Source organism: Xyrauchen texanus, chromosome 46 (assembly GCF_025860055.1).
Source record: "Xyrauchen texanus isolate HMW12.3.18 chromosome 46, RBS_HiC_50CHRs, whole genome shotgun sequence".
Taxonomy (NCBI): Eukaryota; Metazoa; Chordata; class Actinopteri; order Cypriniformes; family Catostomidae; genus Xyrauchen; species Xyrauchen texanus.
In genome coordinates, this window is record NC_068321.1 from 15,389,843 (window position 1) to 15,408,123 (window position 18,281).

An 18,281-nucleotide genomic window follows, 5' to 3' on the forward strand; every position below is an offset into this window, starting at 1 on the left:
TCCTTCTTTCTTTCTTTCTTTTTTTGAGACATCTCTAATACTTCAATGCAAGTGATATCCCATAACTCTTTTAAAGGGATGTAGCGAATGCAAGATTTGTGACTCGTGAACCTTTATTAGCTTCAGGGAGATAAAAACAGCCTGGAGGAAAATGATCTTTACATACTAGATTACATACTACTCTATGTACAGCACTGTAATGCTTCTCTGTTTTAAAGTCTGTGAAGCTGAACTATGGATAAAGCTGAACTCCCTGTTTTTGATGATGTGTTTACACATTTTTAAGTAAATAAAGACACTACATGGTAATAATGTCATAGAACTTATCTTGAATAATATTATTATTTATAATTATTAATTACATTACATTTTGTTGGAAAAATTTGAATGATTTTTTTTCTAACAATTTTGTTTATTCCAAAAACAAACAGTGTAGACACTTGTAAAAGAATATATAAAAAAAACAAGTGAAATAAAAGTTTTTGAATATATTAAGTTCCAAAGTATAAATGTACTACACTTAAGGCAAAATAATTTCATAAAATGGATGCAGAGCAGTGACTAAAATGGTCACATGACTGACAAATTTTTCCTAAACCTTTCCTAAATGAATCTCCTATAAATATGATTACCGATGTGATCACTATGACAACCAGAGCATAAAAATACAGCCTTCGTTAAAGATGCTTGCTAATTATGAATATTCTCTTGAGAATACAGTACATGTTCACTTTTACATATAATGTTTTTATTTATCTCAATTCAAAAGTGTGAACATCTTATGATAAACAGAGAAGGGTTTATTATTTCATAGTTAAACTGGTGGATATGATTAGATCAATTCAAATTTACAATAATACAATATTTAACCTCAAAAGCAGAATTACTGGAAGGGAAACGAATGATTAAATCACTTCCTTGGATTGTGCTGTAATTGGTATTGTTCTGTCTGGATATGACATCTAAAAACCAGCCAGTTGCCTGATAAAACACAAAAATCCCTGGTGACCAAGTACCCTGCAGGGTGTTAATTGAAAAACACAAACAACTTAGAGCCATGGTGATGTCAGTTAGGGTTAAAGATTTATTACAATAGACTCTCAAAAATCAGGAGACCAGCTACAGTGTGAAGGGAAAGGTGGAACCCTGTCATATATTTATATAAAGTCCATACAAATCAATATAGACTTTAAAAAGACATGGAATGAACCTACCATTTCACTTTGATTGGAGATGAGAAGTAATCTCACCAGTGTTTGGGGACAGGTGAACGACACAAGGCAAAACATTATAGAAGTTTCATTTGTGGCTGCCAATTTTCTTATTTTGCTTGTAACTTTGCACATAGGAATTCTTGCTAATTTGTTCGTGGAATGGACATGGGCTCCAGACATCCATCTATGTGCTCCTGGTGGTAAATTGTATTTATTTATTTTTGTACCTTTAGTTAAAATGTATACGTCATTTTGGGCACTTAACTGTACCCTAAGGACTTGTTGTATACCTTTTAAATCTATATTGATATGTTTTATCAGGGAACCAAAAGAAACAAACAAACAAAACAAATACTTTGTGTCTCCTTAAGGGTACAAGTATGTACACAAAACTAGGGTACCACTCCAGTGACGGCAAACTACCTTTTTCTCTGAAAGTATAAGATAAACTTTGTGATAAAATGAGAGAAAATGACAAAGGTGGAAGATTTGCCTTTTAGGATATACAGTATGACTGAAATTTACTGCACATCTTTATTTCTTATATGTAAATTAGAAGTAGTCTTCATCGTTCATTTGTTTTGCCTTAATGTTAAATATAGATATGTCAAAGACAAGTAATATTGTTCTGAGCAGATTCATAAAAGTAGGAAGGATGTTGGATTGATGCCTTCTTCCATTAATAGCATCAAATCTTGACAATATTACAAAACAAATTGTTATCTTTTTTATTGCCTTGTCAAAAAACTGTTATGTACGATCACAAAGATTCAATTAAAAATAGAAAATAATTGTCTATTTCAAATAGTTAATACAGGTCAATGTAACAGATACAAGTACTTGTAATCACAAATGATTCACTGTGCAAATGCCTTCAATAGATGATCTCTCTTTGGTAACTTCATACAGTAAAATGATTTACAATACCATTAGCTTCAGTTAGGGAACGTACCAACACACTAATAAGTATGCATTGAGAACACTCCAGCTCAGCACATAAAACATGACATTTTCTTTTGCAAAGTACCTAACAGGTTAATAAAATATTTATTATTTTAACCATAATAAAATATAGCTTTAACTATTATTTCTGTACAGTCCAAAATAATATTTCTTTGTGCCCCTCATTTTCAATGTAAGCATACATTATTTAATCCATTGTCACAACCAGTCTTTTGTAACTGCATATACACATTAAAGTGATCAATCAGGTCAGAATAGAACAGTTAATGATGCTACAAAGGAAAAGATATTAATATAATAACCAAAAACATACGGTAAAACTGACATTAATCGCAACATTATTGTAAAATCATACACTGGAAGCAGTGAGCTGCAGTGAGCTGCAGTGGCTTTTCCTCTCAACAGCCAGCAGGAGATGGGGCGAAAAAATACATTGCAAGAAGAATGAGATACACCACCACCAGAGCAGAACCTGTGAATAAATACACAAACAAAGGAAACAAATTTTACCACTTTGAAAGCTTCTATGTAGCAAAAAAGGCAGTAGAGAACAACTGTGAACAAAAAATACTCTTTAAGCTACATTATGGGTATATAATCACAAGGGCATTTGTAATATTGAGTTTAACCCAACAACTGCTTTATATTTCTAACTGTTAGAAGTCTTGATTAAATCAACACAGGTTTACAGAATACGGCTATTACCTTGAAAGTAATCCGACTTTCCGTCCATAAAAATAAAATTCACGAGGATGACGCTAAAGATACTGGCCCACAAATGCAGGTCACTGAAGATGAGTACAAACCCAACATCCTGTTGAGGAAAGATCACTTTTAAACACAATAATGACCCTTATACACACATTACCCAGCTATACAACACAAACAATAACATTGCTTTGGGCTTTTGATATTTGCGACAGTGAAATAAATTATATTCATTTTTATCTAAATAAGATATATATTAGATGTCTCAAATGTGTAAAACAAAACACCCAGTATTAGAAATATATAGTTTTAAATATATAGTTAAAGACAGTTTTAAAAACAATATGTGCAAGAATATGGGATTTCCTTAAGATGACTTACGTAAATGAAGTTGAATAAAATCAGGATGGGGATCTGAATCATGCACACCTGCACAGCAATGCAGCTTCCGACTTCTAAACTGTAAGAAAATTACATAATGTAAGCATCTGTGACTCTGGTTAGATTGCCACAGTGGCTTAAGTGTAGACTTTGAATAGACTTTACATTCAGACATATACAGTGGCAAGAAATAGAGGCAAAAGTAATTGAACCCTATGGAATTACCTGCATTTATGTATACATTATTACTATCTTCATTTAAGTTACAATGAATAACACACAAAATCTGTTTTGACTAATAACACACAAATTATTATATTGTTCTTGTAAATACTGAATACATCATTCAAACATTCACAGTGTGTTGGAAATAGAGTGTGAACCGCTAGACTACCGGAAACGTTTGGTTGATGTTATTGCTGCCAAAGGAGGATTGAACAGTTATTAAATTCAATGGTTCAGTAAATTTTTCAACAGAACTGTGAATGTTTAATGGGATGTGTTCAATAAAGACATGAAAGATTATAACTGTTTGTGTGTTGTTAGCTTAAGCACATTGTGTTTGTCTATACTTGTGATGATGAAGAAGAGATCACATTTTATGACCAATTAATGCAGAAAACAAGCTAAATCCATACACATACTTTATATACACATACTTTTTCTTGCCACTGTAAAAGAGGAACCAGGTCAAAGTGCATCATAATAAAAGAGGAACACAAACACTATAAATTAGATCAAATGCTTAAGTTTTAACTCCGGAGTTTATCAACTATAGAGTTGAAGAATGACCGACCTCAAACTGATTTTATTCTGCAGAGCAAACTGGATCCCATTGACTATTTCTGGTATTTCCGGGAGCATGGCTAAAAGAGTCACACCTATGAAATACTGATACAAAAAAGGGTCAAAACATATCACTATAAAATAGTATGTTTGTGTATGTGTATGTGAGGAGTACTAACCTGAGATATAGATGAGTGGCTGAGTATTGGTTGAATGTGTTCTGAGGTCAGATCAGCACAGGCGGACATCAAAACTGTGGCAACGATGAGAATGAGCAAAGCTCTCCATCGAGACCAATGCACTGATGCTCCGTGATGACCTGCTGTGCACACATACAATGCCATATTTTACATATTGTGGGGACCTCCCATTAACTTCTGTTATTTTTAATTTAAGCTAATTATAATCACTGCTGCAAGGACATTCTTATACCCATCTGAACTATTTTTAATTGTTGAACATGCATTGGAGGGACATCTTTGACCGTTGCAAGACATCTTGCACCATGAGAGCTGTATTTAATTTTTTTATCACCCTATAAATGGCTTACTTTTAGTTGTCTCTGCATATCAAGCTGTGCTAGGCTAAGTATTTTAACATCGAAAAACGCACTTAAGCTTTAAAGGGATAATTCATCCACAAATTTTGATTCTCTCATCATTTACTCACCCTCACCCCATCCCAAATGTATATGGCTTTCTTGCTTCTGCTGAACACAAAATAAGATTTTTAGAAAATATTTCAGCTCTGTAGGTCCATACAATGCAAATGAATGGTGTCCAGAACTTTGAAGGTCCAAAAATGACAAAGGCAGCATTAAAGTAAACCATAAGACTCCAGTGGTTTAATCCATGTCTTCATAAGTAATATGATAGGTTTGGTGAGAAACAGATCAATATTTAAGTACATTTTAACTATAAATTCTCCACTTTCACTTCCACATTCTGAAAAGGTCAGTGAAAGTGGAGATTTATAGAAAAAAAAGAATTAAATAATGATCTGTTTCTTATTCAAAGTGATAGATTTTTAAGATTTAAGATTTTTGAAGCTTCAAAGTTCTGGCCACCATTCATTTACACTGTATGGACCTACAGAGATTTATCTAAAAATCTTTGTGTTCAGCAGAAGAACAAAAGTCATACACATCTGGGATTTCATGAATGTGAGAAAATTATGAGAGAATTTAAATTTTTAGGAATCCAATATTTCTTTAAGGTCACATAATATTGAGCACAGATGTCAAAGCACTATTATTTTATTACAGGGTTTAACAAACTAACCCGTTCCATCTCCAATGTGAATGTCATAGATGTGTGAATGAGTTTTCAGAGTAAAGATGAGGCCAATGATATAGGAAACCGGGAGGAGAACAGAAATGGTGTACACTAGAGGCCTGAGAGAAATAAACACACAACAAACAGACAAAAGAAAAAAAAAGTATAATGACATTAAATTACAAGGTTCTAAAAAAATTGCATCTTGAACTTTGACTATAGAGACTGAAAACCTTTTCTCCCTAATAACTTACTCAATGTGACTGTGAAACAGGCTGTAGCTGTTTTCACTCTAGTGAACCGAAAAGAAAACACGAAACACATGAAAATGACTTGATCTTTCATATCTCATGAGCAAAAATGTATAATCACTGAACATGATGCATGTCTGAAATATCACCAGATCGTAGTGACAGTTTTTGCACATGAAGGACCCGCTGCTGTTGGTCCCTGTGGAGTTAGTACAATTCTCACACACTAGATTCCCATAGGCTTTAGAGAAGAGTGTAGGGGCAAACACTCCTACAAAGACAGAGTGGAAAGAATGAACGATTAACAGTCAAAATCAAAAGTAAATCATTTTTAGCAATCCTGTTTGCAAAAAAAAAAAAAAAATATATATATAAGTTTTTTTTCATATTTTGGGACATTTAAAAGACAACACGAAATCAAAATTGAGTCAGTTTACATTCTTGATAAATGTTCCAGGTATAGCGTACAGTATTTATTTTTATTTTTTTCATAATCTATCATTGAAATGTAACTTTTTCAGAGTCTGAAACAACTGGGAGATGTAGGTCATTATATCCACGCTGCTCTTTTCCATACAATGAAAGTGAATGGTGACCACAGACTAGAGGTCGTCCAATATATCGGTTTTACTGATTAATCGGTGCCGATGGTTATCGGCTATCTGAAGAAAACTATGACAATTTTCTTCCTCTGTGGCTGGCACTAGAGTGTTCTACAGTTGAAACTCCTTGGTTCTACAGTATAATAGTCCCCTTTACAGGTTAACCCTCCTATTGCATTCAGTTCATTTTTGACCCAGGAGAGGTAGATCATAATGTTTAAACAAAACATCATTTTTTTTTGCATGGGAACCAAACTTTATGATTTTTATGTTTTTTTTTTTAATTTTGTTTTGTTAATAAAATTGTTTAAGAGATATAACCATTTAAAAAAATATGTATCTTTTGCTTCACAGGTAAATTTTGTACATCAATACATTCGATTTTTTTCTTATAAACACCACTTACATTTAGACTCTTTCCCATACTCTCTCTCATACTTTTTCCTCTCACTGGGACTGTATCTTGTTAACCAACATGCACACACACATACCTGTACAAAACAGACATTACAGATGTAACAAACAACAAATAAACTAATAAAAGTTACTATGGGCTAAAGGAGGTGTGGGAAGATTTTGTTCATCCACACATTAGTCTAAATAGAGCTTGAAACACGAAATTGTCCACCTTTTATTCTGCAGCCATCTGATGACAAACCAGCTTGCAGCATACTTGCACATCAACATTTTTCAGTTTTATATTCAGCGTTCTCATAGATGACACAGTTCCTGCAAATTGTTCCCAGATTATGGACAGAGAAGAAATAGTGAGAACTTGCCATATGCACGTGTTTCGCGAGACACGGCAATAAACCTCTGAACACATTGAATCGGAGATGCGCATCGATGCCTTTTCTTTCATCTGTTTTTCAAAATAAGATCAATTGTGCTTCTTCAAATGCTTGCATTTGTGTCTAATGGCATTTCTTGTGATTTGTCACTCCGAGATGTCTTACAGGTTGCCTGCCACAGTTGCGGATAGATGACAAGCAAAATCATTTTTCGAACTATATTTATTACAGGAATATGAGGAATATGATAATAATAATAATAATTCCTTGCATTTATATAGCGCTTTTCTAGGCACTCAAAGCGCTTTACATAGTATAGGGGGAATCTCCTCAACCACCACCAGTGTGCGGCATCCACCTGGATGATCCTGCAGTTTTGAGTGGGTGGAGCAGCCATCAATCTGGTGGACCAGTGCCACGCTGGCCCTTATGTGGCTTCACACCTGCTTAACATGTATCACACAGGTTTTGCTGTAGTTAATGTATATTTTGACATGTCAAAGAATTTCTACATTTTATTATTTAAAATAATGGCATATTAATTAATAGATTTTATATTTGTCAGTAAACATGCCAAAATATAAATATTTTCTACAAGTATTAACAGTTAAGAACGTATTAATGACTTACAATATAGTTTTAGAAGAAAACCACTGGGTTTTAAATTATTTATAAGCTTAAATTCCACTGGGTCAAAATTGACCCACGAATGCAAAAGGCGTATGCAGATTCTGAACGCAATAGTAGGGTTAATTAAAAAACAACGGCTGACTCCATGTGAAGTTTGCTGTCAGTTGTCTAAACTATGGAGTGAGACGGACACTTCAGAAGTGGATATACGTAAAACATTGACAAAGAAATCCAAGGTATGTATACAGAATAGTACTGTTTTCCCACCTTTGTTATTGGTATTGAAAAAACCCACTTTCGGTTGATCTCTACCACAGATGTCAAGCAAAGTGGCTGCGGAAAAACTGACAATTTGTCTTCCTTTTTTAAGCTTGACAACCTCAAATCCATGTACACATTGTTTGAAAAAGAGCAGTGTGAAAAAACAGCCAAACATCTCCCATTGTGTTCCACAGACGAAAGAAAATAATAATGCTTTGAAACAACATAGTTTGGGTGAACTATTCCTATAATCAAAAGTATTGCCAACCCAGTGCAATTTATCCAATTATAACTGATCTATGAAATCAAGTCCCTTTCTACATTATTTACCACCAAAAATTTGTCACATTATGTATGTTAATGCACTGTGAACACTGTTTCATTTAGTCTTTACTTACAACAGAATGACAGAGAAAACAATGATAAGTGACAGAGTCAAAATAACAAGCAGGTTTGTGCCAGCTCACAGTAAATTACATCTTACCCCCTATTGATATGAAAAGCAGAGAGGAGCTGACCCCTGCTGAGCGGCTGTTAAACCTCTGCTCTGTGTACCTGAGCCCTCCAATTATCATACAGATCCCCTGAGGAAAAAGACAGAAATATATTGGTAGTGTACGGTTCACTATAACAAAAGTCTTATTAGGTCATCTAATAAATGGCTTATAATAAGATCACATACTGGTATAAATAGGATGCAGCCCAGCAATGTTCCGGTAAGAGCCGCCTTCACTATCTCATGCAGACACTTATTTCCCTGGTGATGACCTCGGAGCAAGGCTGTGATGTAAAAGCTCAACTCCGTAATGGAACCGAACGTGGCGTTCACCACTGCCCCAACAGCAAAGTTACTCTGAGCCGAAATACTAAGAACAGTACAGTACTGCATATATGTCGATTTCAGTGATATTTGTTACCTTTTGATGCTGTGCTGGCATTATCACTCACCTTGCAATACCCATGCCAATGTAATATGACAGCGGGATGATGGAGCTGACTGCTGTGGCAAACTTGACTTCAGAGCTGGCAAACTGGTTTGTTTTGTCCACATAACCAATTACCAATGACACAATAACTAATGGTAAGAGATCTACAGGAATTATATATAAGGAAATAAATGAAAAATGTCTTGCCTCAAAAGCATTAAAGGGATAATTCACACACATCATCATTTAAACATTCTCATGTCATTCTAAACCGGTATCACTTTCTTGCATGGAACATAAAAGGAGTTGTTAGGCAGAATGTTTGCCTCAGTCACCATTCATTTTTATTGCACTTTAGTTCCTCTGCAATGACATGGTGACTGAGGCTAACATTCTGCCTAACATCTTTTTTTGTGTTCCACAACATTTTGGGTGAAGTATCACTTTAATCATAAATAATACAATTTATTAATTGTTGTTATCATTTTCGGTAACACTACAATAAGGTTCCATTAGTTAACACATAAGGTATCATGAACTATCAATAGACAATACTTTTTTTACAGCCTTTATTAATCTTTGTTAATGTTAGTTAATAAAAATACAATTGTTCCTTGTTAGTTCATGCTATTTCGAAGTGTATTAACTAATGTTAACAAATACAACTTTTGATTTAAAAAAATGAAAAGAAATTAACATTACAAAGATTAATAAAGGCTTGATAAGTATTGTTTATTGTTAGTTCATGATATCTGTTGTAGTTAAATAACTGTGGCAGGGCGGAGGGCAGGACCGGGTGTGTAGGATCACGACCCGGCCCCGCCCTGCCACAATAAAGTTAACAAATGGAACCTTATTATAAAGTGATATCGCATTTTCATGCAAAATGAGTGTAGTCTCTCTCAGATAACATAGTAATAACTTCACAATCTTCTGTTCACGTGATAAGCCTAAATCGGCCTCGAGACGTTACAATCGAGACATTAAAATGGTGCTTGTAGGTTTGACGTTGAGGATACTGACAGCAAAAACATTGATCCCGTCTACTGTGTATTTATAGTAGTAGAGGTTTACTGCATGGTAGCAGCAAAGAATAACTTGGCATTCCTGCTCTTTAGCCTAAAAATAAAAAGCAAATAGAAAATAAAGTTCTTATTGGTCTTTTTGCAGATATAAGATGTATAAATATTTCAATTTATTGACTTCAATGGTTTTATAATCACAAAAATGTGCACTAACCACTGAGGCTGCGCTGATCTGAATGCGTTCAGGAGGCATGAGTAGGATGCTGTGTAGGGTCTTGCTGCTCATCTTGGCCACAGGGATGGTGAAAACCAGCAGCCAGGAGAGCAGACACACTACAGAGTGTGTGAGGGCCAGGAGAGGGTAACCCACCAGGAGCCAAACATATGTGCTTAAACGACACTGAAATTAAATGAGATCCACACAGAGGACATATTTGAATTGAGTTTCTCTGATACTCAAAGGTTAAGTGAAGTGCATAATGTCATAGTAGTAGCTCATTGATTATTACTTGTAAGGTTTGAGCCTGTAACATTTTGGTTATTAGCACAGAACCATTACAAATCTTAAAGTATATCAGTTTATGTCGGTCATTGACAAATAAGGTGATGCAATTAGAAAACTTTTAGAAATGTAGTTTAAAACACATGTATCGAGTTCATAGAAATGTAATACAGTATATGTGGTTAAGTTGATTTCAAACATTTTGGAAAAATATTCACAGAATAAAAAAAAAAAAGGAGTACTTTAAAAATTTCAAGGGGTGTAACCATCAATTAAAAATGATTCATAAATTACTTGCACCCTGAATATATGCAAGTGTATACGCAACTTAATTATTAATTTCTAAAAAAAAAAAAAAAAGTACTTTTTGAGTTATGAATATCAAGAAGTTGTCTTAGGGTTCCTTCATTTGACCTGAACACTAACGTGCTCAAGCTGACGCCCCTGAGCAGGCCAAGAGCCAGGGAGTTGATTTAGTCGGGGAAGTGCGAGAAATGCAGCAAGAGATGTTGAACATGTCAGCAATGCTGACAAAGGTCGTTGCTGACTTGAAGGATCTTGCTGATACGTCGATCGATTGCCGCCATGGAGGCGAAGTTTACTGATGTGGTTACAAAAGTGGGGGATGTTGAGAAATGGATCGATTACCTGGAGTCATCGGAGAGGGAATTATCTGCTAAACAGCTAGTGGCCATGGTGGATTTGGAGCAGGTCTGGGAGAATTTGGAAGACAAGGAGAACTGTAGCCAGCGGAATAACATCCGTATCGTCATAATTCCAGAGGGCGAAGAGGGACAGGATATGCTCGACATAAGCCATAAGCTGAAAATCGAGCGAGCTCACAGGGAGAGAAACGTGATAGTTTCAAGGAATGCAATAAACTTTTACATCCACGGAAGGTTACTTTTGCACTGATATTCCTGGCCAAATTGAGAATAGCTGCTAAGGATGGCCGTAAAACATTCACATGCCCACAACAAGTGATGTTCTTCATAAAGTCAATGGAGTAAGTCATCTTGTGGTACTCACATTGCAGCAGAGTGGAACGGCTCACTTCACTGTTTGGGAAAACAGTTTTTTTATTTTGTGCTGGTTCTGCCTAGCAGCTGGAGTGGCACACTTTCAGGATAGTTCTATGGATGAATCTACAAGCTCTTTGTACTAATTCCTCCTTTTGGCTGGAGTTTGTTTTATGGAGTATTTCTTGCAAAGATATTGGCGTGATTATGTCATTTGTTTGTACTCATGTTGCAGCCGAGTGGACTGGCTCACAGAACATTTGCTTGACTGTTTGAAGAATCTGCACACCTTTTTTGTGATGGTTCCATCTAGCGGCTGGAGTTTATTTTGAGGAGTAACACACCTTCAGGACAGTTTTGTGGATGAATCTACATGCTCTTTGTGTTTATTCCACCTATTTGCTGGAGTTTGTTTTATAGATTGTCATTTGCCTTGTAATTCTGTCTCACAATATTTGTATAGAAACACCGGACTTGAGTAATCAGACGGCAAATTTGTCACGGGGGCTCTCGTAGGCTTACATGGACTGTTTGAGTTTTGAGGGATGGGTGCCAGTTGAGGTGTCATGTGCGAGGGGTGTCATTATTGTTTTGGGTGAATATGGACCTAACGTTGATGATCAGGGATTTTTTATAGATCTTGAAGGGATATTGCAAGCCGATGGCCCCCCTCATGATATAATATTAGGAGGAGACTTTATTCTTTTGATGGATTCAGTACTAGATCATAGAGAAGCAAAAGTGTGCAAGCCTCCTAGAGCAACATTGACACTCCACAGTATGTGTAAAAATCTTACATATATTTGGAGACTTTTGAACCCATCTGGTAGGGACTATACATTTTTTTCATCAGTCCATAAGATCTACTCTGGAATATATATATATTTTTTATATCTAAGTCCCTCATTTCATCTGTTGTTGATTGCTCATTTGGAAACATTTTAGTCTAGATCAAGCCCTGTGTGTTTAGAGGTGTTGCCACATATGGACAAATGGACATCATATAGTTGGCACTTTAATGTATCCCTATTGCAAAATGCTGAATTCCAACAAATGCTAAAGGATGAAATAAATGTCTGTATGGAGACCAACTTGTCCTCAGTATCCTCAGTGGGCATGGCTTGGGAGCCACTTAAGGCGGTTCTTAGGGGTCGGATCATCCAATATGTCGCATTCACCAAAACATCCGAAGCACAAGAACTCATGGAATTGGAAGGGAATATTAAAAGTGCCGAGGCAGAACTGAAGCACCGAATGTCATCTAATGGCCTCAGAGAACTTACCAAATTGAAATACAGATATAATATTTTTTTGTCACGGAAGGTGGAGTTTTGTCTATTCAGGTCAAGACAGCATTTTGAGTCTTGAAACTTTCAGCTAGATATATAAAGCAGAGAGAATCTTTTTCTACCCTCAGTGAAATCTGCTGGTGGTGAAATATTTACCTTGGCCATTCATATTAACAATACTTTTAAAGAATACCATCTTGATTTTTATAGCTCCACATCTTATTAGAGGATATTAGAAACTTTGTAGAACCATTAGAACTTCCTAAACTGACAACTGAGCAAAAAAAATCTCTTTATTCTGAGAAGCTCTGTGAGGTAATTAAGGCACTGCCTACAGGCAAGGCTCCGATGCCTGATGATTTTGCTGCTGAATTTTGTAGATATTATGCTACAGAACTGGCTCCACTTTTGTTCGAAGTTTATACGGAATCATTAAAGAATGGAAAGTTTCCGCCAACCATGACACTAGCCCGGATCAGTCTGATTCTTAAAAAGGACAAAGATCCGAGTGTAAGAGGTACCGTCCAATTTCCCTGATCAACTAGATGTAAAAATATTGTCAAACTTCTGGCTAACCGATTAAGTTATGAAATCTCATATACATAACTCTTCTGATAAAATTAGGCATTTCATCAATATCATGTGGGTAGTGGCGAATGATCAGAATCCAGTTGCAGCCATCTCACTTGATGCCGAAAAGGCATTTGATATGGTAGAATGGGATTATCTTTTTAAGATTTTGGAAATATATGGGTTCAGGAATACTTTTATTGGATGGATTAAGTTACTTTATAGACTCCTGGTAGCAGCGGTACAAACAAATTGATTAATTTCAGATTATTTTACGCTGGATACGGCATCTGGCAGGGTTGCCCCCTTTTCCCATTATTCTTCTGTTTTGCCCTGGAACATTAGCAGCAGCGATAAAAATGGAGGATGATTTTCCGGGGGTGATGACAGGAGGTGTGGCGCATTAGCTTCTGCTTTATGCAGATGATATTTTTTTATTCATCTCTGACTCTTCTAGATCTATGCCTTGCCTCCTTTTAGAAGACTAGGAAATGTAAATTTGTTTATGGAGAAATGGGGTGGATATCCGATGTTGCTCGACGTGTAATTAATTTCAGAATAATAGTAGAGAGAATTATTTATTTCATCACATTCCCAGTGGGTCAGAAGTTTACATACCATTTGTTAGTATTTGGTAGCATTGCCTTTACATTTTTTAATTTAAGATTAACTATAAATTGCTGGAATTTTGGCCCGTTACTTGGATGTTGGTCACACCACCTGACTTGATATGATGGACAAAGTTTTTTCAAATCTAATTCAAATAATATTTTTTTTACATTTTGAATCGAGCCTATTCGAAAGAGAGACGCACGCGGCCACGTTGCATGTGTGTCTGTTTCCTTATGTTTTAAGATAATGAAATTTTACGTTGACTGTTCAGCCGGTTCCCGCCTCCTCCTTGCCCATACTTCTACTGTTACACATGGTTTTTGCCACCGGATGGTGTAGTTCCAGCATTTGAAAAGTTATGTTAAAGTTACTTATTTTATTTACCTGTGAAACTTACTCTAATTAGTAAATAAACATGACAAGGTTTTCTCCTTTAGGATTGATACATGATGATGCATTTTAAAGACAACAAACAATCATAAATAATATTTTCTTATGAACTAGAGCATTAATTTGATATTATATGTTTGAATTGAGTACAAATGAAGGGAATTTACTTAATTTTTCAAGTTCACATATAAACTAACTTATTTAGTGTAGAAGATCTTAATCTTTTAATTTTGTTCTGCTATATTTATTTTACCACAAAATATATATTTTTCAGTGTAGTAGAGGTGTATTTAAGTAATTGTTTTGTATGAATTGCATTTTCAATGTTTTATGAATAACTTCATAGATCCGGACAAACAAATGAGCATCACGTCACAAAACCATATACATCTCACCCAGTAGCGGTCATCCTGTTGACTTTCTGTGGGCTCTTCTATCGTCTCCTCCACAGGTGTGGGCAGTAAGAGAGGAGAGGAAGGCTTTCCATCTTCTTCTGCCTTTAGAAAGATATTATCTTTAAAGATCTTCACACTGTATGTTGGCAATGAGATATTAGCCTGAAAACAGCAATATTTTGTTCAATATACTTCTCAAACTTCTAAAGCCAAATTACAAAGCACCCAAAGCTAGTTTTGTTATGAAAGCAGTTTAGCCTGATTTTAATTTCTTTGTAAACAGAGAAATGAAAGAGACATTGCGTGTGTAGAGCCACCACAAGACCGATGAAAACCCAATCGCATTTATGATGATAACACAGTGTGACCAAGCATAACACATTGCATTTTGTTATGAAAAGAGAAATACAACCTTTTCGATTGATTTCCCAAATGGCCACAGAAAATAGCAGGACAAATGCCAGCAGAGTTTCCCTGAAACAAGAAAATGGCCCTTCTGTGATCCTTTGAAATATGGCACTCAAAAGTTCTGCTAATGTTACTTGGGCAATTGCTTACCATAGGGGATTCCAATGACTGTAAGGAACATTAGGACACCAACAAGAACATAAACCAGAGAAATCCACCAGCCAAACAGAAAAACGTAAAGTACATTGCCACAAGTAAACAAAGAACCTACCGAAACCCAAGAATAAAGAGATGGATATCATTACAGTGAAGAAACAAATTAGTACTGCCAAATTGAAAATTCCTTTTTAAAAACAATGGGGGATTTGCTATTTTGTAAAATCAAGAATTATAAACATTATGTAGATTCATTATTAAATATAAAACATTATTAAATGGATTTGGTTTGTTTGATTGAAATATACAGTGCTAGTTTAAAAAGTTTGGGCACAAAGGAGAGAATTTATGTTTCAAAATTATGCTAAAAACCTTTTAATATGAAGGCTTGTTTAAATGCTTGAAATTATGCAGACAAATATAAGTTGTGCATATATATTAATTTCTTTTTTATTTATTAACTTTTTCATATGATGACCTTGGTCTAACCTGAGTGTGGTTTAATAGCATTTAGCTCAGAGTATAGTTCCTTCACAATGTCTGATCTGACCTCTAACGGCCGCTCTGTCACATGGCTTTTCCATTTCCTGAATCCAAACTAAACATGTACACAGGTAAACAGGACAGGAGAGATAAGAGGCAACATCAGAATGAACAAAATGCTAAATAATACAAAGTTATAGGCTATGTAGAATATATGTAGTACATTTACCTTATAATTATTTGCGAGTTTTTGGGCCTCTACTTCATTTTCAGCACTTATAGTGGTCTTGCACGGGTTCTCGTGAAATATTTCATCACTAAGGCTGCGTGCTGAAAACAGGTTGGGAACAAAGGGAAATCAATAGCCCATTACTCACCAAAGTAAGAGATAAGCCAAACACTTCCAAAAATAATAATAATAATAATAATGAAAATCTCACTTTGCTGTGGCCATTTAGGTGTGAAGGTGCTGCTTGTTTGTTGTAAACAGGGAGAGTGCCCATCACTAGCTTCAGTGTGAATGTGAGCAACGCAAACCCTTTCACCGGATGAGCCCGGGAGGTGACCTCCAAAATCATCATGATCCTCTGAATTATCTGTGGAAAAAATGTATATAATTTTTTTTATAAAGAAGCTTAAATCACACAAATCTAATTCTCTCATCATTAACTCACATTCATGACATCCCAGATGTGCCTGACTTTCTTTCTTCTGCAAAACACACAGATTTTTAGAAGCATATCTCCGCTCTGCAGGTCCATACAATGCAAGTGAATGGTGTCAAAAACTTTGAAGCTCCAAAAAACACTCAATGCCTGCATAGAAGTAATCCGTACCACTACAGTGGATATGTCCATGTTTTCAGAAGCTACATGATAGGTGAGGGTGAGAAACAGATAAATATTTAAAGTCCTTTTTTTCCTATAAACTCTCCTCCCTGTCCAGTAGGTGGCGATATGCACAAAGAATACTAATCGCCAAAAACAAGAGAAGAATATGTCTTAGGAGAGAAGAGTGTTTAGGAGGGCTGTTTGAAAGTATTGATTTATAGTAAAAATGGACTCTCACCCATGCTCCTCAATCACCCACCAATCATATTTTTCCTGAAGACATGGATTAAATCAGAGATTATTTAGCAGAGATGCCCCACTTCTATTAAAATTAATGGGAGAAATTGGAACGCCCAACAGTCAACAGATGTAGAAAGGAAGTCCCACCTTACAAGCCGATCACTTTTTAGATAGACATCATCTTTCAATCAACTCGAGAATGCGCATAAGCTATACAAGCCGGGAAAATTAAAGTTAAAGAGTTAGAGTTAAAGATGCACAGCTTATGATACCAGTGGTGTCAGATTTTACTGCCGATTTGAAATATGTTCTTTGACCGTAATCATGACCAACGGTTTTGGAGATTTCCCTATTCAAGTAGATAGGAGCTGCAATGTCATGACTGGAAATAGCCTCCCGACTCCCGAGAACATTCCAAAAATGGCCAACAGTGGACTGACTTGCTAGAAAGACTTTGATTAAAACACTGGAGTTGTATGTGTTAATTTTATACTACCTTTATATGCATTTTGGACCTTCAAAGTTCTGTCCACCTTTCACTTGCAAAGTATTGACCTACAGAGCTGAGATATATTTCTAAAATTCTTTGTGTTCAGCAGAAAAAAGAAAGTCATACACATCTGGGATGTCATGAGGGTGTGTAAATGATAATTGAGATAATTTTCATTTTTGGGAGAACTATCATTTTAGAATGATGCTTATGTACAACTTAATGTAATGTAACTACATATTGAATAGATCTTTTCTTTACAAGATGCCATATGTTATATTGATTTTACCACGTTCTTAACTCACAGTAAACATTTTAAAACAAATTAAAAAGTAAAATAAATGACAGTTTTAACCTGTTTTATAAAATAGTTATTTTTCCAACACCTAATTTTGTGATGCAAACACGTCCAATTGGGAATATTCTTGCAAAAGCTGACAGTGAGATGCCACCTGTCCGTCAACAAGCAATTTAAACATGATTTATTGACAATACTTTAAATGTCATCAACAGGTAATTCAGATATAGCCAAAGACATGAACGCCACCGAAAGGAATTAGTGTACAGTAAATGGAGAACTGTGAACTGGTGCGGTCTCAGGGGGTTTCAGAACAATTTCACAACAGAGTAGGCTACCAACTGAGAGCAAATGAATTAAAAGCAAACTTTAAATTACATCATATTATGTTGCATATGGAAAGAACCCGAATTATTTGTAACAAGCAAGGTAACTAACTGCGTAGACACCGGAGCTACACTCTAGAGTAATACATAATCATATGAGCAAATCCCATAGTGCAGTGCTCGTTTAAAAGCATTGCGTCATTGTTTTGTTCTGTTTACCTTGTTTTTCTGAGTCTCCGCAGAGATTCCTTCTTCGCGTCTCTATATTCGATGTCATTTCAGCACATGCCCTGCTGTTATTCCTCGCAGTCTTGAATGACAGCTCTTCAGAAATACCCTCATGTGATTCAAACGCACTTAAAGCGCGCGAATGACTTGTGGGAAGTGTAGTTCAGCTGTGCTTCAACAGCCTTTCTGCATTACAAACAAATTGATGTGGGACTACAGTTTGTATTCACCTA

At 35.6% G+C, this 18,281-nt stretch overlaps 1 protein-coding gene across 3 annotated transcripts; it reads right to left on the bottom strand.

Moving 5' to 3' along the window:
- Positions 1-1,071: 1,071 nt before the first annotated feature.
- LOC127638421 (uncharacterized) lies at positions 1,072-18,185 on the bottom strand. Of its 3 annotated transcripts, none has more exons than XM_052119943.1 (20): positions 18,040-18,185; positions 16,077-16,232; positions 15,866-15,966; positions 15,643-15,751; positions 15,148-15,264; positions 15,002-15,063; positions 14,590-14,691; positions 10,027-10,212; positions 9,807-9,906; positions 8,810-8,951; positions 8,544-8,727; positions 8,346-8,445; positions 5,727-5,848; positions 5,581-5,618; positions 5,333-5,445; positions 4,232-4,374; positions 4,063-4,157; positions 3,267-3,345; positions 2,883-2,991; positions 1,072-2,649 (listed from the first exon to the last, which is right to left on the bottom strand). In XM_052119943.1, exons 1-20 carry the CDS (start codon positions 18,095-18,097, stop codon positions 2,576-2,578), a joined length of 2,190 nt encoding a protein of 729 aa, XP_051975903.1. In that variant the 5' UTR covers positions 18,098-18,185; the 3' UTR covers positions 1,072-2,575. The 3 variants fall into 3 exon arrangements, with proteins under 3 accessions (XP_051975903.1, XP_051975902.1, XP_051975901.1); XM_052119942.1 differs by having other exon boundaries at positions 4,232-4,371; positions 14,590-14,751; XM_052119941.1 differs by having other exon boundaries at positions 14,590-14,751.
- Between the last annotated feature and the right edge of the window lie 96 nt (positions 18,186-18,281).

What these genes read in the sequence shown, in the direction of transcription:
- LOC127638421 (XM_052119941.1), bottom strand. Translation starts at nt 18,097, where the DNA reads ATGACATCGAATATAGAGACGCGAAGAAGGAATCTCTGCGGAGACTCA. An exon ending in TGCTATTAAACCACACTCAG is followed by an intron (nt 15,265 to 15,642) that starts GTTAGACCAAGG and finishes GGGTTTCGGTAG; the next exon opens with GTTCTTTGTTTACTTGTGGC. An exon ending in TTGGGAAATCAATCGAAAAG is followed by an intron (nt 14,752 to 15,001) that starts GTTGTATTTCTC and finishes TGCTGTTTTCAG; the next exon opens with GCTAATATCTCATTGCCAAC.